The sequence below is a fragment of the Oncorhynchus mykiss genome, chromosome 32, assembly GCF_013265735.2.
Source record: "Oncorhynchus mykiss isolate Arlee chromosome 32, USDA_OmykA_1.1, whole genome shotgun sequence".
NCBI classification, from domain to species: domain Eukaryota; kingdom Metazoa; phylum Chordata; class Actinopteri; order Salmoniformes; family Salmonidae; genus Oncorhynchus; species Oncorhynchus mykiss.
The window spans coordinates 20,004,686-20,030,891 of NC_050572.1; the positions used below are offsets into that span (position 1 = coordinate 20,004,686).

The 26,206-nt window shown below is 42.0% G+C and overlaps 1 protein-coding gene across 2 annotated transcripts in view; it reads right to left on the reverse strand.

The window, feature by feature from the left end:
- LOC110489401 (CUB and sushi domain-containing protein 3) overlaps window positions 1-26,206 on the reverse strand; it is a 650,169-nt gene that overhangs the window by 190,826 nt on the left and 433,137 nt on the right. For both annotated transcript variants that reach the window (XM_036971421.1, XM_036971422.1), the window contains exons 22-28: window positions 25,209-25,378; window positions 24,593-24,749; window positions 17,359-17,550; window positions 11,676-11,802; window positions 3,302-3,504; window positions 2,668-2,859; window positions 1,040-1,178 (exon numbers count right to left, since the gene is read on the reverse strand). In XM_036971421.1, the coding sequence (XP_036827316.1) occupies window positions 1,040-1,178; window positions 2,668-2,859; window positions 3,302-3,504; window positions 11,676-11,802; window positions 17,359-17,550; window positions 24,593-24,749; window positions 25,209-25,378 (1,180 nt within the window). The remainder of the gene's footprint in view (window positions 1-1,039; window positions 1,179-2,667; window positions 2,860-3,301; window positions 3,505-11,675; window positions 11,803-17,358; window positions 17,551-24,592; window positions 24,750-25,208; window positions 25,379-26,206) is intronic.

Sequence of the window (26,206 nt, forward strand, 5' to 3'; positions counted from 1 at the left end):
GGAGCGAAAAGTGCAAATCAATCCCAGAACAACAGCAAAGGACCTTGTGAAGATGCTGGAGGAAACAGGTACAAAAGTATCTATATCCACAGTAAAACGAGTCCTATATCAACATAACCTGAAAGGCTGCTCAGCAAGGAAGAAGCCACGGCTTCAAAACCACCATAAAAAAGACAGACTACGGTTTGCAACTGCACATGGGGACAAAAATCGTACTTTTTGGAGAAATGTCCCCTGGTCTGATGAAACAAAAATATAACTGTTTGGCCATAATGCCCATCATTATGTTTGGAGGAAAAAGGAGGAGGCTTGCAAGCCGAAGAACACCATCCCAACCGCAATGCACAGGGGTGGCAGCATCATGTTGTGGGGGTGTTTTGCTGCAGGAGGGACTGGTGCACTTCACAAAATAGATGGCATCATGAGTTTGGAAAATTATGTGGATATATTGAAGCGACGTCTCAAGACATCAGTCAGGAAGTTAAAGCTTGGTCGCAAATGGGTCTTCCAAATGGACAATGAGCCCAAGCATACTTCCAAAGTTGTGGCAAAATGGCTTAAGGACAATAAAGCCCTGACTTCATTCCTATAGAACATTTTTTAGGGCAGAACTGAAAAAGTGTGTGAGAGCAAGGAGGGCAACAAACCTGACTCCGTTACACCAGCTCTGTCAGGAGGAATGGGCCAAGATTCACCCAACTTATTGTGGGAAGCTTGTGGAAGGCTACTTGAAACGTTTGACCCAAGTTAATCAATTTAAAGGCAATGCTAACAAATACTCATTGAGTGTATGTAAACTTCTGACCCACTGGGAATGTGATGAAAGAAATAAAAGCTGAAATAAATCATTCTCTCTACTATTATTCTGACATTTCACATTCTTAAAATAAAGTGGTGATCCTAACTGACCTAAGACAGGGCATTTTTACGAGGATTAAATGTCAGGAATTGTGAAAAATGGAGTTTAAATGTATTTGGCTAAGGTGTATGTAAACTTCCAACTTCAACTGTATTAGGGCCTAATATGCTGCCACTTTACCTGATGAAGGCCAGCGATAGGACATAGTCAGAGTTGACAGCTATTAGCCAATCACAGTCCTTGCTGTGGGGGTAGGGATGGGGGAAGTTGGGAGACAGGATGAAGCCGTTGGATCCAGTCAAGTTTCCTCCACAGGGGGCTGAAAGAGAAGAAGTGAGCAAATAAAAAATATACTAACTGACACTCTTTACATGAACTGTCTCTGTTATTCTGTAGTCAGAAAATTGCATGATATTCAGTGGAGATTTAATGGTGGATAGGGTTGCAAAATTCTCATAACTTTCCCAAAATCCCCAGGTTTTTCAGAAATCCTGGTTGGAAAATTCCTGGACTCAGAAGGAAATATGCAGGAAATCTGGAATAATCCAACCAGGATTTCTGGAAAACCTGGGGATTTTGTAACCATAATGGTAATTGATGCATTGAGTTTTGAGAGATCCATTTCTACACACAGGCCCTGTACAAAAACACATTAAAACACAAGATTCCTTGAGGTTTTGTCAAGGTACTTCTTATAAGTGTGTCGTCTCTGAAAAGAGAGAGGGATCTTCGGCTCTGCGTCCAATAATTTGATATTCATCAATGGCTTGCCTTGTTCAAAATTGTTGGAAAGCAATGACAGTCAGTCATCTCATTGGCTTTAGAGCTCAAGTACTGCTTGGTGCTAGGTTCTGCAACATTCAGGGATACCATATGTTTATTAGCAGGCTAGGAGCCTGGGCTGGGTTGCCAGATCTAAGTCTCTTTGCAACACCAATGGGCTGCTACGTGATAGTTGTCCCAGAGCTCTTTTCTTGTTACAGCTCCTTTAGATGGGAGTCAACAGACAACTATTGAGAGGAAGTAAGGTTAGAGAGAGGAAAACTTCTGGATCTACCTGTAAGCACTCACCTCAACAGAAGGCCATAAGGACAGCCAAGAGTTTTTCCCAGCTCAGCTCACACATAGTGGTCAATAGAAAATCTTCAATACAAACCCCAGGCTCCACCTGTTATTACTCAACTCAATACAAACCCCAGGCTTCATCTGTTATTACTCAACTCAATACAAACCCCAGGCTCCATCTGTTAGTACTCAACTCAATACAAACCCCAGGCTCCATCTGTTAGTACTCAACTCAATACAAACCCCAGGCTCCACCTGTTAGTACTCAACTCAATACAAACCCCAGGCTCCACCTGTTAGTACTCAACTCAATACAAACCCCAGGCTCTAACTGTTTGTATTGATATGTTTGGATTTCTGAGCTTTAACTATTATTAACCATTAGTTATATTATTAATCAGTAGTTATAATAGAGACATGAGGGGTGCCATAAGTAAGCTTAGGAGGGGCCGAGTGCAGGGACAACGATCACATGTGGCAGTACTGACAAGGAGGAGACTCCACCCAAAGTGGGGTATGTACACTACCACGGGTAAAAACATGTCTTTGTCTAATGCAGCTGTATTGGCCCTCTGAGAAGGATACACTAGTTTAAGCTTTCATAGTGTCCGTCGAGATCTTACTATAATAACATAACAGTACTAACCCCAATACAAAGCTATAACTAGAGCCAAGGGTCCTTTCCTGGTCAGGTCATGTGCTGAAAAAAATCTCCTAGCCCTATCTGTAATTAAAGCACTCACCTATGCAGACAGGAGGGCTGGGTTGCCAGTAGTAACGGTTCTCCACCTGGATACAGGTGATCTTCATCTCTCCCTGGAGCTCATACCCAGGGTCACAGAGAACGGTGACGGTGTCACCTGGCTCTCGCCCGTCCCCGTTACGACTTCCGTTCATGGGTACACCTGGGTCTCTGCAGGCTGTGGCCACCGAACCTGCCGGTCACAACGTAGGGAGGGAATCACGTGAGTCTATGCAAATAGGTTTTATGTTAACAGTTAACAGATAAACAGTTTGTATGTCTGGTTTTAAGTAGCGAGTCAATTAAAGTCCCCAGATAATACAGTGAGTGAAGTTTTCCATCACAGAGTCAAACACATACAATACAACATTCTTAGCAGGTAACCCAAACACGTACATTCTAACTGATGTACTGAAACTGACACAGTAAAACTGACTCAGAGAAGGGCATCAATTTTGAAGATATAAACGTCAGAGTTTTGCAAACAGTAGCCAAAAAAAACTCTCACACATTATCCCAAACCTGCACTGTACACTCTTTCTTAGTGTTAGACTTTATGAATCATCCCAACTTATGAGACTTTATTGCTTTTGAAGATAAAAACTTCCAAGACTTTTCACAAACAGACTACTCACTTGAGAATTCGATAGCGAAGCCGGACTTGCTGATGTAGAAGTCAGTCTCAAACTGGATGGTGACCAGGTTGAGGGTGCTGTGGATCCCCTCGGGGAGCAGAGAGCCAGACACCTCCCTCAGGGACATCTCATTCTCAGGAGGGCCGTCCCACACCTTGAGAATGTCATGGGATGCCTCTGTGTCGAAGGCCAGGAACTGCAGGCTGAGAGATGAGGAGGAGGAAAATTATCATGTACACTACAGCAGGGTTGCAAACTTCCTGTAATGTTCCCTAAAACCCCAGGTTTTCCAGAAATCCCAATCGGAAAATTCCTGGAATCAGGACGGAATTAGCAGTAAACCTGGAATCCTTCCACCAGGATTTCTGTAAAACCTAGGAATTTTGAGAAAGTACTGCCACCCTAGGCTGCAGTAAATTACTTGCAATAAATCATGGAATAACAGAGTAATAACAGATACAGTGCCTTGCGAAAGTATTCGGCCCCCTTGAACTTTGCGAACTTTTGCCACATTTCAGGCTTCAAACGTAAAGATATAAAACTGTATTTTTTTGTGAAGAATCAACAACAAGTGGGACACAATCATGAAGTGGAACAACATTTATTGGATATTTCAAACTTTTTTAACAAATCAAAAACTGAAAAATTGGGCGTGCAAAATTATTCAGCCCCTTTACTTTCAGTGCACAAAACTCTCTCCAGAAGTTCATTGAGGATCTCTGAATGATCCAATGTTGACCTAAATGACTAATGATGATAAATACAATCCACCTGTGTGTAATCAAGTCTCCGTATAAATGCACCTGCACTGTGATAGTCTCAGAGGTCCGTTAAAAGCGCAGAGAGCATCATGAAGACCAAGGAACACACCAGGCAGGTCCGAGATACTGTTGTGAAGAAGTTTAAAGCTGGATTTGGATACAAAACGATTTCCCAAGCTTTAAACATCCCAAGGAGCACTGTGCAAGCGATAATATTGAAATGGAAGGAGTATCAGACCACTGCAAATCTACCAAGACCTGGCCGTCCCTCTAAACTTTCAGCTCATACAAGGAGAAGACTGATCAGAGATGCAGCCAAGAGGCCCATGATCACTCTGGATGAACTGCAGAGATCTACAGCTGAGGTGGGAGACTCTGTCCATAGGACAACAATCAGTCGTATATTGCACAAATCTGGCCTTTATGGAAGAGTGGCAAGAAGAAAGCCATTTCTTAAAGATATCCATAAAAAGTGTCGTTTAAAGTTAGCCACAAGCCACCTGGGAGACACACCAAACATGTGGAAGAAGGTGCTCTGGTCAGATGAAACCAAAATGGAACTTTTTGGCAACAATGCAAAATGTTATGTTTGGCGTAAAAGCAACACAGCTGAACACACCATCCCCACTGTCAAACATGGTGGTGGCAGCATCATGGTTTGGGCCTGCTTTTCTTCAGCAGGGACAGGGAAGATGGTTAAAATTGATGGGAAGATGGATGGAGCCAAATACAGGACCATTCTGGAAGAAAACCTGATGGAGTCTGCAAAAGACCTGAGACTGGGACGGATATTTGTCTTCCAACAAGACAATGATCCAAAACATAAAGCAAAATCTACAATGGACTGGTTCAAAAATAAACATATCCAGGTGTTAGAATGGCCAAGTCAAAGTCCAGACCTGAATCCAATCGAGAATCTGTGGAAAGAACTGAAAACTGCTGTTCACAAATGCTCTCCATCCAACCTCACTGAGCTCGAGCTGTTTTGCAAGGAGGAATGGGAAAACATTTCAGTCTCTCGATGTGCAAAACTGATAGAGACATACCCCAAGCGACTTACAGCTGTAATCGCAGCAAAAAGTGGCGCTACAAAGTTTTAACTTAAGGGGGCTGAATAATTTTGCATGCCCAATTTTTCAGTTTTTGATTTGTTAAAAAAGTTTGAAATATCCAATAAATGTTGTTCCACTTCATGATTGTGTCCCACTTGTTGTTGATTCTTCAAAATACAGTTTTATATCTTTATGTTTGAAGCCTGAAATGTGGCAAAAGGTCGCAAAGTTCAAGGGGGCCGAATACTTTCGCAAGGCACTGTATGTTACAATTGCAATACTCATAGCAATAACTTGATACATTTGCCAAAACAGTGCGGTGGAGATAATTTGTGGATGACCTTTGCTCCTCATGGACAAAAATGGTATAAATCAAGTCAAATCACTGAATGTGTTACACCAACACAACTGTTTCCTCATACAAACACAGTTTGTTCTGCATTGCTAGCAATACAGTTGGTTCTAAATCTGAGGGTTTGTGCATATTTCTTCCATGGTTTTTGATATTCCTTTTTGAGAAAATGCAAGCACTCAGCTGAAAGCCCCAGTGCCTTTTTTATTTTGCATGGAAAAGTGCTGTTGTGATGCAAAACTGAGGTGCCTATCTAGGCATAATGATGTTGTAGAGACATCAAGCTACGAGCAACGAGCTATAAGTCAGAAAACCTGGCATGTAATTGGTGCACGTGGTCATAACACTCCTTTCACATCACCATTCAGCAGACTGTGCTGATCAAGACACCAGTGGAAGAAAATAAAGAAAGTCATGAATAAAAATATGATTTCAAACGAGGTGCGCCACTGGGAGTTGGAACAGAACAAATTGTTTGCCTCCAAGGTTACACCATTCCGGCTCCATGCAATACTAATAATTGAGTCTATGATTGAGCATTTGAGTCTCATTAGGCTGTCCAACCCTGGGGTCGAAGATGTGCAGGACAGGCAAAAAACAAAGAAGTATCTGGCATCTGTAGACTAGACTGGAGAGAGGACAGAGGGACAACCTGTACTCCTGTACCCCTGCTGGAATGGACGTGCAGATCTTCACTATTATAGTCACGCCGATCACTATAGTAGGGATTGATTAAATTCACTATCACATCTAAGCCAATATGACACCAATGTCGATTAAACTTGGCAAATCAATTTGATTCGAGGTACAAACACACTCCCCTCCTCTCGTCATGAGCCGTCCGTTAGTTTTAGGGGGAAAAAAGTTTGTCGGGAAACAGTTTTGATTACATTTATAATGTATTGCTCTCACATGCTCATTTCTGCCCATTAAGAACCAACAATGTGCTATCTTTATGTAGCATTTTTGACGATGGTAGCATATCTTTTTAGACAAAGATCAGAGTTCTAACACCGGGTCAGTTGCTCGGCAACAACACAGCTGCTTGCATCATGCTGCCAGTCATAAGAAATCTATGTGAACAAACCTAGGCTACTGTAGACAATCAAGAAATGAAAAACATATATTTTGATTAGCTGGGTAGGTGCCCCGCTCTGTCTGACAGCAAAGTAGGCGCAAAACAAAAGTGAGGTAATTAAGCATGTGTGGTAATGAGTAGGATTCTGTGTTTTCACATGGAAATGTGATTGCTTTTGATAAAAACACTACCCGCCTTTCCTTCCTACTTCCGCCTGATGACTTGACGGGCCATATTCTGGTGTACCACGGGGTAGATTAATCAAACTTACTCTCAGCTTGCTTAAGTTTAGCGCAGTCAAAAGAAAATGACATGCTTGCTAACTTGGTGAGCTACATGATTAAAAGAGTCTGTTGTCATCAAACCATCTGTGTTAGACTATTGTATTTTAACCAAGCAAGATAAATAAATGTTCACCCAGTACTGAGTGAATGAACAAAATCATTTTGGAACAAAATCTTCCAGACTGTCCATTTAACTGGTCTGTCATAGTCAATGTTTTAAGAACAGGATTCGTAGTGTAGTGGTTAAAGTTACTGCCTGTGGATCTGAAGATTGTGGGTGGGCCTCCCAGAGGATACATTTCTTTCATTTATAGTTTTGACAGCCTCCCCCCCCCCCCCCCCCCCCTCCCTCCCTCCCTCCCTCCCTCCCTCCCTCCCTCCCGACACACGCACACACACACACACACACATATAAACACAAACACACACACTAATTTTCATGTATTAAGTGGCTCTTAAAAGAGCCTTTGGGTTTGTGGAGAGGCAGGCAAGTGGCAGTGAGAGTGGTGGTGTGTACTACTTTGTGCATCTTGCTAGAACGGAGGAGAGACCAGCACTCAGATCTCATGGAAGAGGACATTGCCCTCATCCGTGAGATACACGCCATCCTTACAGTACTGCCCAGGGACACAGTGCTTTATGGCAGAGGGGCGGATTGTGAGTATGCGCCTGCCATGGAGAAATGCTAAAATCAGCTGGGTGACAGAGCACCGGGCCATCTTTATGCGCTTGTCCTCCTCCTATTGAAACATCAAACTCCTCTGCTGCGCTATGTCAGAGTAGACCATCGTTGTTCGGATGACTACCTCTGAATCGGTTTGCATCTGACACACCAGGGCTGTCCCCTTTGTGTGTCCCAATTAGTTTCTACCAAGGTGGATGACTATGATGTCAGGGGGAGCAGCAGCACAGGCCATCTGCTGGCGCAGAACATGAAGGAGTTTGCCTCACTTCATTCCTCGCTCTTGAGCCACGTAATGTGACAGTAGTCAAGGGAGAGGTTGTGATGCTTTCCGACTGACCTGGCACACTTCTCCAACAAGTGGATCCACAAATGCCCATCTAGCCACACAGTCCTCATTCCAAATCCATGTTAATGAATGAGTAAATGCCTGGAAGCCCGTGAAAAAAAGGGAGCGAACTATAGTAGTAGAAAACACTGAGTGTTCAAAACATTAGGAACATTTCCTAATATTGAGTTGCACTCACTTTTGCCCTCAGAAAAGCCTCAATTTGTTGGTGCTTGGACACTACAAGGTATCGAAAGTGTTCCACAGGGATGCTGGCCCATGTTGATTCCAATTCTTATCACAGCTGTGTCAAGTTGGCTGGATGTCCTTTGGGTCATGGACCATTCTTGATACACACTGGAAACTGTTTAGTGTGAAAACCCCAGCAGCGTTGCAGTTCTTGACCCATTCAAACCTGGCACCTACGACCATACTTTCTTCAAAGGTACTTCAATCTTCTCTCTTGCCCATTCATCCTCTGAATAGCACACATACACAATCCATGTTTCAATTGTCTCAAGGCTTAAAAATCATTCTTGTCTCCTCCCCTTCATCTGATTGAAGTGGATTTAACAAGTGACATCAATAAGCGATCATAGCTTTCACCTGGATTCACCTGGTCAGTCTGTCATGGAAAGAGTGTTCCTAATGTTTTGTAAACTCAATGTAGCTGTGGAATGAATAGAACTGTATTCCAATTGAAAAAGATCATATGCAGATGATTTTCTTGCTCCTGTTTCAGGGAAGCTTAAAATGTACATTTAGACTTTTGCAAGGACAATAAAACATTTTCTGTATGTTTCTCTTTTTTTCTAGCCGACATTCCCATTGAAGCACCAAATCCAATCAGTTCTACTTGTTGTATTTCTGAGAGGATCTCCTGTCAGACTTTCACTCTCTCTCTTTTTATCTCTGAGATAGGCTAATTGACTTTTACTTGTATTGCTGTGTTACAGTATGTTGAATTATGCTTTTGCATAATCACCTTTCGGTGAAAAAACAATAGAAATTTGAAAAAAATATATTTTAAGTGAGAAGGAGGCATTGTTCTGAAGCAGAAAATAAAGAAAATTCACATGAATACGACAATGACGACCTCACCCATGTTTTTCCAGCACACATCTATGACCTACTACAGTAGCTCTGTTGGTCTATTGTACTTCAAACAATGTGTAGGCAGGTTGCTTAGGATTCAAACCTTCTAATTCATATTCTTCAGAGGGATAATGTACTTTACACTGTCCTGCTATTATAATAATGTACAGAGCCTTGGGAAAGTATTCAAACCCCTTGACTTTTTCCACATTTTGTTACGTTACCGTCTTAGTCTTAAATGGATGGAATAAAACGAAATCCTCAGCACTCTACACGCAATACCCCATAATGATAAAGTGAAAAAAGGTTTTTCTAAATTTTACAAATGTATTAAAAATAAAAAACACAACAACCTTATTTACATAAGTATTCAGACCCTTTGCTATGAGACACTAAATTGAGCTCAGGTGCATCCTGTTTCCATTGATCATCTTTGAGACATTTCTACAACTTGTTTGGAGTCCACCTGTGGTAAATTCATTTGATTGGACATGGTTTGGAAAGGCACACACCTGTCTATACTGTATAAGGTCTCATTGTTGACAGTGCATGTCAGAGCAAAAACCAAGCCATGAGGTTGAAGGAAATGTTCGTAGAGCTCCGAGACAGGACTGTGTCGAGGCATAGATCTGTGGAAGGGAACCAAAACATTTTTGCAAAATTGAAGGTCCCCAAGAACACAGTGTTCTCCATCATTCCTAAATGGAAGAAGTTTGGAACCACCAAGACTCATCCGAGAACTGGCCTCCCGGCCAAACTGAGCAATCGGCGGAGAAGGGCCTTGGTCAGGGAGGTGACCAAGTACCCGATGGTCACTCTGACAGAGTTCCAGAGCTCCTCTGTGGAGCTGGGAGAACCTTCCAGAAGGACAACCATCTCTGCAACACTCCATCAATCAGGCCTTTATGGTAGAATGGTGGTGGCAGCATCTGTCTGAACGGAGCAAAGTACAGAGAGATCCTTGATGAAAACCTGCTCCAGAGCGCTCATGACCTCAGTCTGGGGCGAAGGTTCACCTTCCAACAGGACAACGACCCTAAGCACACAGCCAAGACAATGCAGGAGTGGCTTTGGGACAAGACTCTGAATGTCCTTGAGTGTCCCAGCCAGAGCCCGGACTGATCTAAGATCTCTGGAGAGACCTGAAAATTGTTGCGCAGCAACACTTCCCATCCAACCTGACAGAGCTTGATAGGATCTGCAGAGAATATTGGGATAAACTCCCCAAATACAGGTGTGCCAAGATTGTAGCGTCATACCCAAGACGACTCAAGGCTGTAATCGCTGCCAAAGGGTCTAAAATACTTATGTAAATGTCATATTTCAGTTTTTTATTTGTAATACATTTGCAAAATCTAAAAAACAGTTTTTGCTTTGTCATTATGGGGTATTGTGTGTAGTTTGATGAGGGATAAAAAATAATTTAATACATTTTAGAATAGGGATGTAACATAACAAAATGTGAAAAAAGTCAAGGGGTTTGAATACTTCCGAAAGCACTGTATATCTATCATTATACTGTATGTATTTTTAGATCACAGGAGGCTGCTGAGGGGAGAGCGGCTGATAATAATGGCTGGAACAAAGCAAATGGAATGGCATCAAACACCTGGAAACCATGGGAACCATGCGTTTGATACCATTCCACTTACTCCTCTCCAGTCATTACCAAGAGCCCATTCGCCCCAATTAAGTTGCCATCAATCTCCTGTGTTATAGATATAGGCCTAAATGTGTCTCACCATCTTGACTGCAAAAATAAATACAAATGGAAACATAACTTTCAGCTACATATTAATTTGACAAAGGTAATGAACAAGAATTGGTCAGCACAGCAATTGATAAAACAGGACCATGTTTGCAAATCAAGTGGTTTTGACATTGTGTCAATATTACACAGTTGATCCAATAGAGTGACTGTGTCCAACACACCATCCATCACCTGTTGGTATGTTGCCCACCTACTGACCAAAAAAGGATGTGATTATGAAATATATATTTTTCTCAGTGACATATATTGCTAAAATAAAGGTTGAAATCAATTAGAATTTAAACGGCAAAGAACAACCGGCAGGTAGCACATAAATTACTGCAAGACAAAAGAGATCACTCAATCAAGCCTGATAGTCTAATAAGTATAAAAGCTAAGATGCCTTTCATAAAATAAAAAAAGCTTGGAAAAGTAGTGGAATGGGATAATGGCTTAGCGTGGTGTGTGAATAATCCAAAACTTTACCTTGTATGCAGTACAAATCATATTATTGTGGGAGCCCCTCCTCTAAGAGTATGAATTGGGCTGTTTGAGAAGGTTTGAATCCCAAGCAACCTGCCTACACATAGTTTGAAGTACAATAGACCAACATAGCTACTGTGGTAGGTCAAAGCTGTGTGCTGGAGAACCTTGGTAGAGCATGAGGGAAGTAGGCATTGTGGTGATCATGTGAATTTTGGCTTTAGATCAATGCTTACTTCTCACTTAAAACATTGTTTTTTGTTTCTAATAGTGTAAAAACAGGGTACTGGTGCACTGGAGAATGTCTACCTTCTTGCCTGGACGCTTGTGTGTGTGTGTGTGTGTGTGTGTGTGTGTGTGTGTGTGCGTGAGCGCTGTAGCCTTGTACTTTTGTTAGGCATATATTACAAGAGTTGGTCTTGGCTTGGCTGTTGAAATGCACAGGGATGAGACATGATAGGAGAATACTTGAAAAGGAGGATTCTTGATGAATACTAATTGATCAGTACCTAACGATGTTGCCAGAGTCCACCTCGATAATCCAGGTGCAACGGAGGTTGTTGTCGTAGGGGAATGGGTATCCAGGGGACAGGATACGTCCAGACGACTCGCCTGTGAACTTTCCTCCACATTCAGCTGTAAGGAGAAACAACACAAATAGAATGAAAACAGGATATACATGTATCTGTTGCTATGGAGATGCATTAAAGGAGATACTGTGAAAGGGTATCACAGCTGAGTTTTGCAGTGACACAATCAAAACGCATAAGATGCATGCAGGGACAGGGACACAGGCGCACGCATGTATGCACACTTGCTCGCACACAAGAACATGCCCACACGCGCACACAAACACACATGTACGCACACAGCTAGGGGGGGATAATTAGTGGGTGGCTGGCAAAGAAATGTAACAAGTCTACCGCTCCTGTTGAAAATGTGAAGCCGAGCCATGTGAATCATCTCAATGAATCAATAACCAATGGTGGAATGTGCAAAAATACAGACAGAAGTCGTTTTTTGGGGTATCTGTACTTCAGCTTTATTATTTATATTTTTGACAACTTTTACTTCACTAAATTCCTACAGAAAATAATGTACTTTTTACCCTATACATTTTCTCTGACACCCAAAAGTGTCAGAGTAATTCACTCACTTATCAAGAGAACATCCCTGGTCACCTACTGCCTGTGATCTGACTCACTAAACACACATACTTCCCTTTAAATGATGTATGCATTTTAGAGTGTGCACCTGGCTACCCATAACTTAAAAACAAGAAAATGGTGGCGTCTGGTTTGCTTAATATAAGGAATTTGAAATGATTTACACTTTTACTTTTTATACTTAAGTATATTTAAAACCAAATACTTTCAGACTTTTACTGAAGTAGTATTTTTCTGAGTGACTTTCACTTTTACTTGAGTAAGGTATCTTTACTTTTACATTAGGTATGACAATAAGGTACTTTTTACACCACTATCAATAACGCCAGAGAGTGTTTGGAGTCTTGGACTGCGTCCCAAATGGCACCCTATTCCCTATATAGTACACTACTTTTGACAAGGGCCTATAGTGCACACCCATACACACACTTACTCCCACACACACGTACACAACACAAAGGTACACACACACGTACACAACACAAAGGTACACACACACGTACACAACACAAAGGTACACACACACGTACACAGCTGAGAGGAAATAATTAGTGGGTGGCTGCAAACAAATGTAACACTGCTCCTCTTGAGAATGTGAAGCCAAGCCATGCGAATCATCTCAATAAAACAATAACGCGCCCGAGAGTGTTTGCAGATTCCTGGGCTACGTCCAAATTGGCACCCTATAGTGCACTACATAGGAAATAGGGTGCCATCTGGGATACAATACTGTCAGAGCAATAAGCAGCCAGCCCAAAACCTTCCCTGACAGGACGACAGTGTCGTGGTGGTAGTGTGGCAGTGTCAGTCTCGGTGCCACCAAAACCCGGTGTGCTGCAGTGCGCCTGCCGCCTGGCATGTTTTGTTCTGCTCCGGGACATCAATCACACGGAAAACGAGCCCAACGCTGAACATGAGGCCTGCTAACTGCTTCTCTTGCTGATGCTTTTCTTGCTGAATGCTTCCTGCTGACTGCTTCCAGGGCAGCTGAGGCTTACATAACCCGCCCATTATCAGTCTACCTCCACTATCACTTGATTAACCAACTTTAAATGCCCATCTCTCTCTCTCTCTCTCAATCTCTCACCCTTAGTCCTCTCTCTCTCAATCTCTCTATCTCTCAACCTTAGTCCCCTCTCTCTCAATATCTCATTCCCTCTCAATCTCTCACCCTTAGTCATCTCTCTCTCAATCGCTATTTCTCTCTCAATCTCCCACTCTTAGTCCTCTCTCTCTCTTTCCCTCTCAATCTCTCACCCTTAGTCCTCTCTCTCTCAATCACTCTTTCTCTCTCTTTCCCTCTCAATCTCTCACCCTTAGTCATCTCTCTCTCAATTGCTTTCTCTCCCTCTCTCTCTTTCCCTCTCAATCTCTCACCTTTAGTCCACTCTCTCTCAATCTCTCTTTCCCTCTCAATCTCTCACCCTTATTCCTCTCTCTCAATCTCCTTTTCCCTCACAATCTCTCACCCTTAGTCCTCTCTCTCAATCTCAACCTTAGTCCTCTCTCTCTCAATCTCTCTTTCCCTCTCAATCTCTCACCCTTAGTCCTCTCTCTCTCTCCCTCTCAACCTCTCATCCTTAGTTCACAAAATGCAGATCGCTAGTTCATTAATACTCAACATTAATACAAAAAATGTTTAGATGAGGGAGGGAGGGAGGGTGGGAGGGAGGGAGTGGAAAGCCTCCTCCCTCTAAATCAAATAACATTTTATTGGTTTCATTCACATGTTTAGCAGATATTATTGCGGGTGTAGTGAAATGCTTGTATGCTCTAAACCAATGCTCTAAACCAACGTCCTGTGGAGCTCATTCCTCACAAGGCAAACATTCAATCAAATGAAATGTTATTCGTCATATGATTCGTAAACAACAAGTATAGATTAACAATGAAAGGCTCACTTTCCCAACAATGCAGAAAGAAAAGGGTACTAGTACTAGTATCGATGTGCAGGGTTACAAGGTAATCGAGGTAGATATGTAACCAGGAGATAAGTGACAGATAATCAACAGTAGCAGCAGTGTCTGTGATGAGACAAAAACCTTAGAGCAAAAAGAGTCAATGCAGATAGGCCAGGTAGCTATTTGGTAACTATTTAACTAACTATTTAGCAGTCTTATGGCTTGGATGTAGAAGCTGTTCAGGGTCCTGAGGGTTCCAGACTTGGTGAGATGTTTTGTGGATGCTTTGTGGACATGGGCCCAGGACTTTTGATCAAATAGAACCCTTGCCTCTTGTATGCTTTTACTTCTTTAATTGTACTGTAATGTATTACTGTAATGTGTGCTGCAATTGTAAATGCACTTTAAATAAAGTTTGATAGAACCCTACAGTTTTTCGAAGTTTGATCTCTCGCTATATAAAAAACACTTCACTATCACTTAGACTTGAGGAAGTGCAGAGCAAAGTGCTGATTTATCATTTGCTCTCAAAAGCATTACGTTCCCTCTCAAAGGATATTACTTATCTTGGCTGAGAAACCACATGCTCTACTCTGTCTGCCAAAGCTGCATCCCAAATGACACCCTATCCCTATATCGTGCACTGCTTTTGACATGGGCCCTGGTCAAAAGTAGTGCTCTACATAGAGAGTTGAGTGCCATTGGGATGCATCCTCAGTCTTCACACCTCCTCCTACACCTGCGGACCAGAATCAAACATAGCTAAATATTTCATCTGTTATAATAAAAGGTGGAAATATGAAAAGTTAGGTAGCTTCAAGGTAGGTAATCCAATTTCTAAAGCACACTTCCTGCAAAGGTCATTCAAAATGACTGACTCCACTTTTTAAATTGAAGGAGATATGAAGATAAGAGTATTTTCAAATCTGCAGTAGTGGAAAAGGTACTCAATTGTCATACTTGAGTAAAGTAAAGATACCTTAATAGAAATTGTCTCAAGTTAAAGTGAAAGTCACTTACTACTTGAATAAACGCCGAACAGTATCTGATTTTAAATGCAATTAAATACAGTGGTGGGGAAATATACTCAATTGTCATACATGAGTAAAAGTAAAAAGTAAAAGTAGATGCTCAAATTTTTATTTACAATCAGCCAGGGGCTCACTCCAACACTGAGACATAATTTACAAACGCAGTATTTGTGTTTGGTAAGTCCGCCATATCAGAGGCATTAGGTGTGATAATGCATTGATATTGATAGGTATGTGAATTGGACCATTTTGCTGTCCTACCTGAGCATTCAAAATGTAACGAGTGCTTTTGGACGTCAGGGAAAGTACAGATTTTCTTTCGGAATGTAGTGGAGTAAAAGTAAAAGTTGTCAAAAATATAAATAGTTAAGTACAGATACCCCCAAAAAGTATTTTTACTTAGTTACTTTACACCACTGTATATCTGTCAGATGATTACGTATTTATTATTGATGTTGGCTGGAATAATCTGCATAATATTGAACTACTTACAGTCTTTATATTACATCCAGGAAGCTATATACTGTATATAAAACTACTATGTGCTCATATGCTTGCCTATAATATGTATCCATATGGGAAGTTCTTTGGGAGGGCTAGCATTGTGTTTAAAAAATGTAATTGCTATGGTCATATGTGCAATAAAGCATCATTAGTATTAAATCCAGAGACCAAGTCTAACTTTCACGTGTAGATTTCTTACATGTGAAACTGCAAATTAGTTTTTCACATATGATTGTTTTTCACTTGGGAACTTGCAATTCCACATATGAAAGTAACATTTTTGTCTCCCCTTTTTTCACCCCAATTTCGTGATATCCAATTGGTAGTTACAGTCTTGTCCCATCGCTGCAACTCCCAGGAGAGGCGAAGGTTGAGAGCTATGCGTCCCCCGAAACATGACCCTGCCAAGCTTCTTGACACACTGCTTCTTGACACACTGTTCGCTTAACCCGGAAGCACACCGCACCAATGACTGCTCGCTTAACCCGGTAGCCAGCCGCACCAATGTGTCAGAAGAAACACTGTACAACTGGTCTCTTCACAGTCCCCAAGTCCAGAACAGACTATGGGAGCTATTTCATGTGGGGCCATTCATGTTTTCACATGTGAAACTCCAAATTGTACATTTTGTTGTTGTTTTAAAGGCTGGTCCTAGTGCACATTGTATCTCTTCCTCATAAAAGAGACTGACAGGATGGGGTTAATCAGATCTAGTTCAAACTGAATCATAGTGAGATCCAATCTGATTTGAAGTCACTAAGGGCACCCTTCTTTGAATCTAATTAGGATCAATCAGTATAATCAAGGAACTAACGATAGCTATCACAATACCTATCATGTGCCTTCTCCAATGAGGACAAATTCCCACTTTCAACCAAGAACTTCAATGTCATCTGTACAATCTACCTCGGAGATTGAAGATATCTCCAATCTGTATTGGCTAGTTTAATCCAGCTTTCACATAAACCAATCTCTCCAAGACATTACTCATTCAAAAGAAAAGGAAAAAACAAATACATTTGTATTCACTTTAAGAAATGCAAAGCACTGCACATTTTTAGACAAAGTTCAATTAAGAGGACATAGTGCAACATAAGGCTGAATTAAACCCTCTTGATTAATGGATATTACATAGCTGCAGCCTGCAGTGCAGGTTGTTCTCCTGCAGCATATCAATGACCTGCAGGAGCTCTGCCTGGTCTGGTCTGCACTCCCCTAGCCTGGTTAATACATTATGCAGCTGGTGAGGCACATTGGCTGCAGCTTAGATCATTGTGACAAATGGGAGGGACCCGTGGTTACTTTTTCTTCTGTGGTTAACTTGACATAAAGAGAGAAGAGGAGGGGCTTGGGTTGTGCTGGAGTACTGGACTGCTGCTAGGTTAACTGGGAGAAGCACTGTGGGCTAATATTAGTTGAAAATAGATGAAGGGAGCCGTCTACCAATCCGCTATGCTAAGAGATGTCAGTTGTTCCTGACCATAGGAGTTTACCAGTGCGGGTTGGTAGTGTGTGCATGTGTGCATACAGTACGTCTGTGTGTGCTTGTATATGTACATGTGCACAGTCCTTTTTACTTAGTTCCCTTACCGATGCAAGAGGGCAGGACGTTGTCCCAGGCACGTCTTTCTCCGGTCATACACTTGAGAATTCCGCTGCCGTGCAGAGTGTAGCCAGGGTTGCACCTATAGGTGATGGTGCTTCCAGAGAAGTGTCCCTGGTCGTTGACCTTGAAGCCAAACTGGGGCACCCCAGGGTCCTCACAGTGGGAAAGCTCAAAGCCTGGAAGAAAGGGGGGGGGGGGGGGGGGAGTCATTCAAATGTATTTATAAAGCCCCTTTCTCATGGGCAGTTGTCAAAAAGGGCTCTATAGTAACCTGACTTACAGGAGAAAGGTTAGAAATAGAACCCAGTAGTAGTTCTTTGGTTTGTCCCCCAAACATTTGTTTGGGCTTCTTGCAGTCAATTTGCAGTCTACAAATTATTTGTAATTGAAATGGTTCTTTGTAGAATCCTATCCCTCTACAAAGAACCCTTTTCAAATCCTTTTTTCCAAGAGTGTAGACTCCAACGTACAAGTAGAAGCACAGTGGCCAGGAAAGACTCCCTTTTGGAGAGATTGGAAACCCAAAATGGTCTACACGGACAAGTTCTGGCCTGGTTTGGATCATATCTGTTGGAAAGATATCAGTTTGTCTCTTTGATTGGTTTGTCCTCTGACAAATCAACTGTAAATTTCGGTGTTCCTCAAGGCTCCGTTTTAGGACCACTATTGTTTTCACTATATATTTGACCTCTTGGGGATGTCATTCGAAAACATAATGTTAACTTTCACTGCTATGCGGATGACACACAGCTGTGCATTTCAATGAAACATGGTGAAGCCCCAAAATTGCCCTCGCTAGAAGCCTGTGTTTCAGACATAAGGAAGTGGATGGCTGCAAACTTTCTACTTTTAGAGATGCTTGTTCTAGTTCCAAAGAAACAAAGGGATCTTCTGTTGAATCTGACAATTAATCTTGATGGTTGTACAGTCGTCTCAAATAAAACTGTGAAGGACCTCGGCGTTACTCCGGACCCTGATCTCTCTTTTGATGAACATAATCAAGACTGTTTCAAGGACAGCTTTTTTCCATCTACGTAACATTGCAAAAACATCAGAAACTTTCTGTCCAAAAATGATGCATAAAAATTAATCCATGCTTTTGTTACTTCTAGGTTAGACTACTGCAATGCTCTACTTTCCGGCTACCCGGATAAAGCACTAAATAAACTTCAGTTAGTGCTAAATACGGCTGCTAGAATCGTGACTAGAACAAAAAAATGTGATCATATTACTCCAGTGCTAGCCTCCCTACACTGGCTTCATGTTAAGGCAAGGACTGATTTCAAGGTTTTACTGCTAACCCACAAAGCATTACATGGGCTTGCCCCTACCCATCTTTCCGATTTGGTCCTGCCATACATACCTACACGTACGCTACAGTCACAAGACGCAGGCCTCCAAATTGTCCCTAGAATTTCTAAGCAAACAGCTGGAGGCAGGGCTTTCTCCTATAGAGCTCCATTTTTATGGAATGGTCTGCCTACCCATGTGAGAGACGCAGACTCGGTCTCAACCTTTATGTCTTTACTGAAGACTCATCTCTTCAGTGGGTCATATGATTGAGTGTAGTCTGGCCTGGGAGTGTGAAGGTGAACGGAAAGGCTCTGGAGCAACGAACCGCCCTTGCTGTCTCTGCCTGGCCGGTTCCCCTCTCTCCACTGGTATTCTCTGCCTCTAACCCTATTACAGGGGCTGAGTTACTGGCTTACTGGTGCTCTTTCATGCCGTCCCTAGGAGGGGTGCGTCACATGAGTGGGTTGAGTCACTGACGTGATCTTCCTGTCTGGGTTGGCACCCCCCTCTTAGGTTGTGCCGTGGCGGAGATCTTTGTGGGCTATACTCGGCCTTGTCTCAGGATGGTAAGTTGGTGGTTGAAGATATCCCTCGAGTGGTGTGGGGGCTGTGCTTTGGCAAAGTGGGTGGGGTTATATTCTTCCTGTTTGGCCCTGTCCGGGGGTATCATCGGATGGGGCCACAGTGTCTCCTGACCCCTTTCTGTCTCAGCCTCCAGTATTATGCTGCAGTAGTTTATGTGGCAGGGGGCTAGGGTCAGTTTGTTATATCTGGAGTACTTCTCCTGTCTTATCCGGTGTCCTGTGTGAATTTAAGTATGCTCTCTCTAATTGTCTCTTTCTTTCTCTCTCTCGGAGGATCTGAGCCCTAGGACCATGCCTCAGGACTACCTGGCATGATGACTCCTTGCTGTTCCCAGTCCACCTAGCCGTGCTGCTGCTCCAGTTTCAACTGTTCTGCCTGCGGCTATGGAACCCTGACCTGTTCACCGGACGTGCTACCTGTCCCAGACCTGCTGTTTTCAACTCTCTAGAGACAGCAGGATCGGTAGAGATACTCTTAATGATTGGCTATGAAAAGCCAACTGGCCACCCCTCATAGCCTGGTTCCTCTCTAGGTTTCTTCCTAGGTTTTGGCCTTTCTAGGGAGTTTTTCCTAGCCACTGTGCGTCTACACCTGCATTGCTTGCTGTTTGGGGTTTTAGGCTGGGTTTCTGTACAGCACTTTGAGATATCAGCTGATGTAAGAAGGGCTATATAAATACATTTGATTTGATTTGATTTAGAAAGAAGACACGTGAAGAGGAAACCGGTTCAGAGGCTCATCTTCCTTTTGGCAGTGTAGGACAAGGTCCCAATTTATTTATTTGATTTTATTTCACCTTTATTTAAATAGGTAGGCTAGTTGAGAACAAGTTCTCTTTTGCAACTGCGACCTGGCCAAGATAAAGCATAGCAATTCGACACATATAACAACACAGAGTTACACATGGAATAAACAAAACATACAGTCAATAATGCTTATTTCAGATGGTGAGGAAGGCACTTTTAAAGAATAACCAGGCATCATCTACTGACGGGATGAGGTCAATGTCATTCCAGGATACCCCGGCCAGGTTGATTAGAAAGGCCTGCTCGCAGAAGTGTTTCAGGGAGTGTTTGACAGTGATGAGGGGTGGTCGTTTGGTCGCAGTCCCATTACGGATGCAGGCAATGAGTCAGTGATCGCTGAGATCTTGATTGAAAAGGACGAGTTAGTTAGGATGATATCTATGAAGGTGTCCCTGTTTACGGATTTGGGGTTGTACCTGGTAGGTTCATTGATCATTTGTGTGAGATTGAGGGCATCAAGCTTAGATTGTAGGATGGCCAGGGATTTAAGCATGTCCCAGTCTAGGTCACCTAGTAGCACGAGTTCAGAAGATAGATGGGTGGCAATCACATATGGCGTCGAGGGCACAGCTGGGGGCAGAGGGTGGTCTATAGCAAGCGGCAACAGAGAGATTTGTTTCTGGAAAAGTGCATTTTCAGAAGTAGAAGCTCAAATTGTTTGGGTAGACTCGGATAGTAATACAGAACTCTGCAGGCTATCTCTGCAGTAGATTGCAACACCACCCACTTAGGCACACACCTGGGTTCAAATAGGATTGGAGCATTCGGTTGAGCCTGCCTAAAGTTCCACATGGCCGGGCTTACACTTTTTGGGGCTACTCAAATGGTTCCATCCATTACCTCTGGCGAGGTCAATCAAGCTCAGCCTTGAAAAACGTTTTGAAACCAGGTCTGTGATGTTAACACAAACTTTACCTTCGCTAGGGTGGACACAAGCACACAGGCATGAAGGCATATGATTTGACTCTCTTCTTTTTTGGGTCATTAGTGCAATGACCATCCCGATCTGCCGTTTCCTGTTATTTCTGTGCTGCTTGAGTTGCATGTATGTTTTTAGAGGCTCAGAGAGAAAGTTAGGGCGGTCGTTATAATCAGTCAATACGGCTGAAAATTTGACTCGAGGATCCCACTGGGCCCGCAGGCAGGGATGGGGCCTGTACTAAGCAGGCAGAACAATTAGGATTAAGCACTTGGTTAATTTGGAGATGTGTCTGGAACTTTTGGCCGGTACATGAGGAGCGTGGGCCGGCTCTCTGTGAGAGACACTTCCTGTTATTATCTTCTCATAATTGTTTTCCTTCGCACTCATCATCACACACCATCATAATTACACAGCGAACTGAGAGGAATAGGAAATAAATAATTATATTACCCTTTCTTCTTGTCTTTCAAAACGCCACCACACATCTGACAATTTCATATTTGCAGGTTTGAACTCTGCTCTCTCATATGAGAATGCAACCAAGCTAAAATAAGACGTGTACCTCAGTCCTCTCCTCAGAACATTGACAGCTACCTTTCAAAATACAAATCCCTGTTCCATTTGCTCCACCCGCCCCTCCTCCAATTAACTGTACACCCTGAACTTGGGAATAAACGCTCATGTCTATCACAGCACTCATAGACTACTTAGTAGTTACCATGACAGCAATGTACTGCACTATACTGAGAGAAAAACAAGGTTGACTGAACTTAACATAGTGTGTGGTGGAGGTACGAGGATACTGGGACTGACTAACGGTGGCAATTTTCACCTAGCACACTGATTGCACGTTAATTACAGGTCATTGTCTCATAGCATTCAACCGGAAACAAAAGTCTGGGTCCGGAAAATACTTAGACTGAGTTCTTTTTATTTTTTAATCACACTCCAACCATTGTGGTGGCTGAACTGTGATGGCCTCACCGCCTGCTACTTGACTGTCCCAAATTATAACCTATTCCCTATAGTGCACTACCATTGGATAACCAATAGAGCTCAGGTCAAAAGTAGTGCACTATGCAGGAAATAGGGTGTCATTTGGGACTTAGCCCTGGGCTTCCACTGACCTTTATTATGCAATCAAACAGCTAATCTTGCAGGTGGAATGAAATCTCCCACTAGACACGGATTTAGTAGATTGCCCACCAATGTGTTAATAGTGTTTTTTCTCTCTCAGAACTAACACCCTGTCCAATGTTACACAGGCTAGCTACCAGCTAGCGCAACAAATGGTATTAAAGATGATTGCGTGTGGTTTTTATGTGTCTGCGGTGGTACATAGTCTGGTTTGGTGTGAGGGGCAAGGACAAGGTCAACAAAGACAAGTGTAGAGGTTATTTTTCAGGTAATTGATATTACCTTGGACCAAGCTGTGGAATGTTCCCTTGAAATCCACTCCTGGCTGTCAACAAAATTCTAATGCCCTTTAAAGGGGCAAGCTGCTGTTAATTTTTTTTCAAAAAGTTATGAAGCCCCTTTAAGTCCTACTTATTTTACAAGTCAGATGGAAAGACTGACTGTAGTGGGAAAATAACTGGTGTGTGATTATATATCTAGAGTGAACACCTGACACTCTATTTCTCATAAATATCAATATGATTGGGAATCCTGACAAAGATGACGTAACACATCACATGACCAGCTACTTTCACATACAGCCCATGTCCCACTCCCACAGGAAGACTTATATTATGGTCCTAGCTAAAGCACCAATCATAGGATGACCCCCATCCCCCGCTGAAACCATAGGAACCAAGGAAACATTTTAGAATAAGACAATAATAGATCCAGTAAAACGCATTGACTAACAATTTGTAAACAATTGTTCAGCAAATCCTTAACACATGCCTAATAACCACCTGTTAATGAAAGTTACTAGAGTTAGTGCAGTAAAAAGGCATTGAGCTGATGCATACCCCAAAATGTTTGTAGAGGTGCTGACTAACAGAGGGTAAAATGTTTAGAAATTAGAGGTCGACCGATTTCAAGTTTTCATAACAATCGGTAATCGGCATCAGATTGCATTGCAATCCCACAAGGAGACTGCGTGGCAGGCTGACCACCTGTTATGCGAGTGCAGCAAGGAGCCAAGGTAAGTTGCTAGCTAGCATTAAACTTATTTTATAAAAAACAATCAATCTTAACATAATCACTAGTTAACTACACATGGTTGATGATATTACTAGTTTAACTAGCTTGTCCTGCGTTGCATATAATCAATGTGGTGCCTGTTAATTTATCATTGAATCACAGCCTACTTCAACTTCGCCAAACAGGTGATGATTTAACAAAAGTGCATTCACGAAAAAGCACAATTGTTGCACCAATGTGCTTAACCATAAACATCAACGCCTTTATTCAAATCAATACACAAGTATATATTTTTAAACCTGCATATTTAGTTAAAATAAATTAATGTTAGCAGTCAATATTAACTAGGGAAATGTGTCACTTCTCTTGCATTCAGTGCAAGCAGAGTCAGGGTACATGCAACAGTTTGGGTTGCCTGGCTCATTGTGAACTATGTGAAAACCATTTCTTCCTAACAAAGACCGCAATTAATTTGCCAGAATTTTACATAATTATGACATAACATTGAAGGTTGTGCAATGTAACAGTAATATTTAGACTTATGGATGCCACCTGTTAGATAAAGTACGTAACGGTTCCGTATTTCACTGAAAGAATAAACGTTTTGTTTTCGAAATGATAGTTTCTGGATTTGACCATATTAATGACCTAAGGCTCGTATTTCTGTGTTTATTATATTATATTTAAATCTATGATTATATATTTGATATAGCAGTCTGACTGAGCGGTGGTATGCAGCAGCAGGCTCGTAAGCGTTCATTCAAACAGCACAACTCTTGAGATTAGGTTGGCAATACTATAGTGCCTATAAGAACATCCAATAGTCAAAGGTATATGAAATACAAATGGTTCAGAGAGAAATAGTCGTATAATTCCTATAATTACTACAACCTAAAACTTCTTAACTGGGAATATTGAAGAATTAAAAGAAACCACCAGCTTTCATATGTTCTCATGTTCTGAGCAAGGAATTTAAACGTTAGCTTTCTTACATAGCACATATTGCACTTTTACTTTCTTCTCCAATACTGTGTTTCTGCATTATTTAAACCAAGTCGAACATGTTTCATTATTTATTTGAGACTAAATTGATTTTATTTCTGTATTATATTAAGTTAAAATAAAAGTGTTCATTCAGTATTGTTGTAATTGTCATCATTACAAATATGTATATAAAAATCGACTGATTAATTGGTATCGTCTTTTTTTGGTCTTCCAATAATCAGTATCGTTATCGGGATTGAAAAATCATAATCAGTCGACCTCTAATAGAAATGTATATTATGTTCATAATAATTTAATGGGTAAAACTAACCAATGTTTAGGCAACGCAGTGCCTTCTTCAGGGTATTAAACGTTGATTAGGTTTACCCATTAAAGTGTGCAACTTTCTTTCCTTATTTGTATACATTATAACACATGTTATCAGAACCACTGCACACTGACTGGTTGGTAACTTACTAGAGTAAACCAGCTTGAAGCCCTCTCCGGTGGACTCCGGGTCAGAGTAGAACTCCAGCCACAGCTGGTTTGAGGTACTAATGAGGGTTAGACCCAGCATGGATGAGCCTGTGAATGCCCCTAGGACATGGGCCATGCTGTCTTTACCATCATAGATCTGCAGAGAGAAGAGTACCCTTTAGTTCAGTTCTGTTCATTGCAAAGTATGACTTTGTTTTCATGAACGTGTATATGTCATTGTAATGTCAAGTGTGTAAAGTATTGCCTTTTCAGTCTGATTATTATCACTGTCTAATAGAGAATGTACCTGATTACAGGTGCTAATGGTTAATGACAGGAGAGGGTAGGTCCTTGTTAAAGATGACCGTTCTTAACTCAATGAGAGCTGCTCTTGAGGCAACATGTTGTTAAAATTCAGTTGGATTCCAGACTACTGTATCCAGCATAATGCCATTGATGAGATTAAGAATCCATTTCACTATTTATGTACCTACATGTACCTACAAGGCTTATTACCATGGACAGAATCCACATGCTTAAGTGTCATTGACCATCACAGGAGTACTATACACACAGAGACAGAGACAGAGACAGAGAGAGAGAGACCAGCCAGTACCTTGAGAATGTCCCCCTGTGCCAGATGGAAGGTCCTGGCAGAGATGTTGATTCCCTTCCCAGCCTGCACCTGGATGCTGTAGATGCACTCATGGTTGTTCTCGTAGTTCATTGGGTAGTTCGGCGACAACATAATCCCCTCATTGTTTATGACAGATGAGCCACACTCGGCTACAGGATGGAGGACAGAAGTAGAGAGAACAAAACAACACCATTGGAAAGTGCATGTGACAACGACGGTCTATCGTCAGGGGAATATAAATGTAAAACTTTTTCATTTTACATGACATTTTACATACACATAATGTTCAGTTCATATATAACAGCACGTTTGATCACATGTATTTACATACAGTACTAGTTCACCACTATGGACATATCCTGGATGTAAATCACATAAAACATGAATCGTCGCTTTCTTGTTCTGATTCCTGCCTCGCATTTTGTGCCTGGATACCAAAGATGTAAACCATCTAGAGGGCTCAGAAGCAAATCTGGAATTGGAACTGACAGAATAGACTTCCTGGGTTATTATTATTATTCATGTCGCTGCTCAGAGCTCAACTACAAGGCCTGGGATCGGGGCCATGGACCCTGACACTGAACAATAACCATCAAATTCAGAGTTAATGGAACAAAACCCCGTAAAAGCAGATGTATTGCTACCCATCATGCATTTTGCAGAGGGGAGCTTTGTCGGGTGGTGCATACAGCAGCAGCCAGGGTGATTTATTTAATGCCCCATGCACCGTTTCACTCACAGCCCCTAGATGTTATGACGATATTACTAGTATCATATTTTGAATAAATCACAACAGTTATCGCATCCATTAAAACAATTACCTTTACACTCTATCTCTCTCGCCATATCTCCAAGAAACCCGTGTCAGGAACCATGTGAATTTTTGTGTTCGAGACAAGAACTCCCTCCCCTTAAATTACCCTTCTTCATCACTCTTACCCCACTGTGTGTGTGTGTGTGTGTGTGTGTGTGTGTGT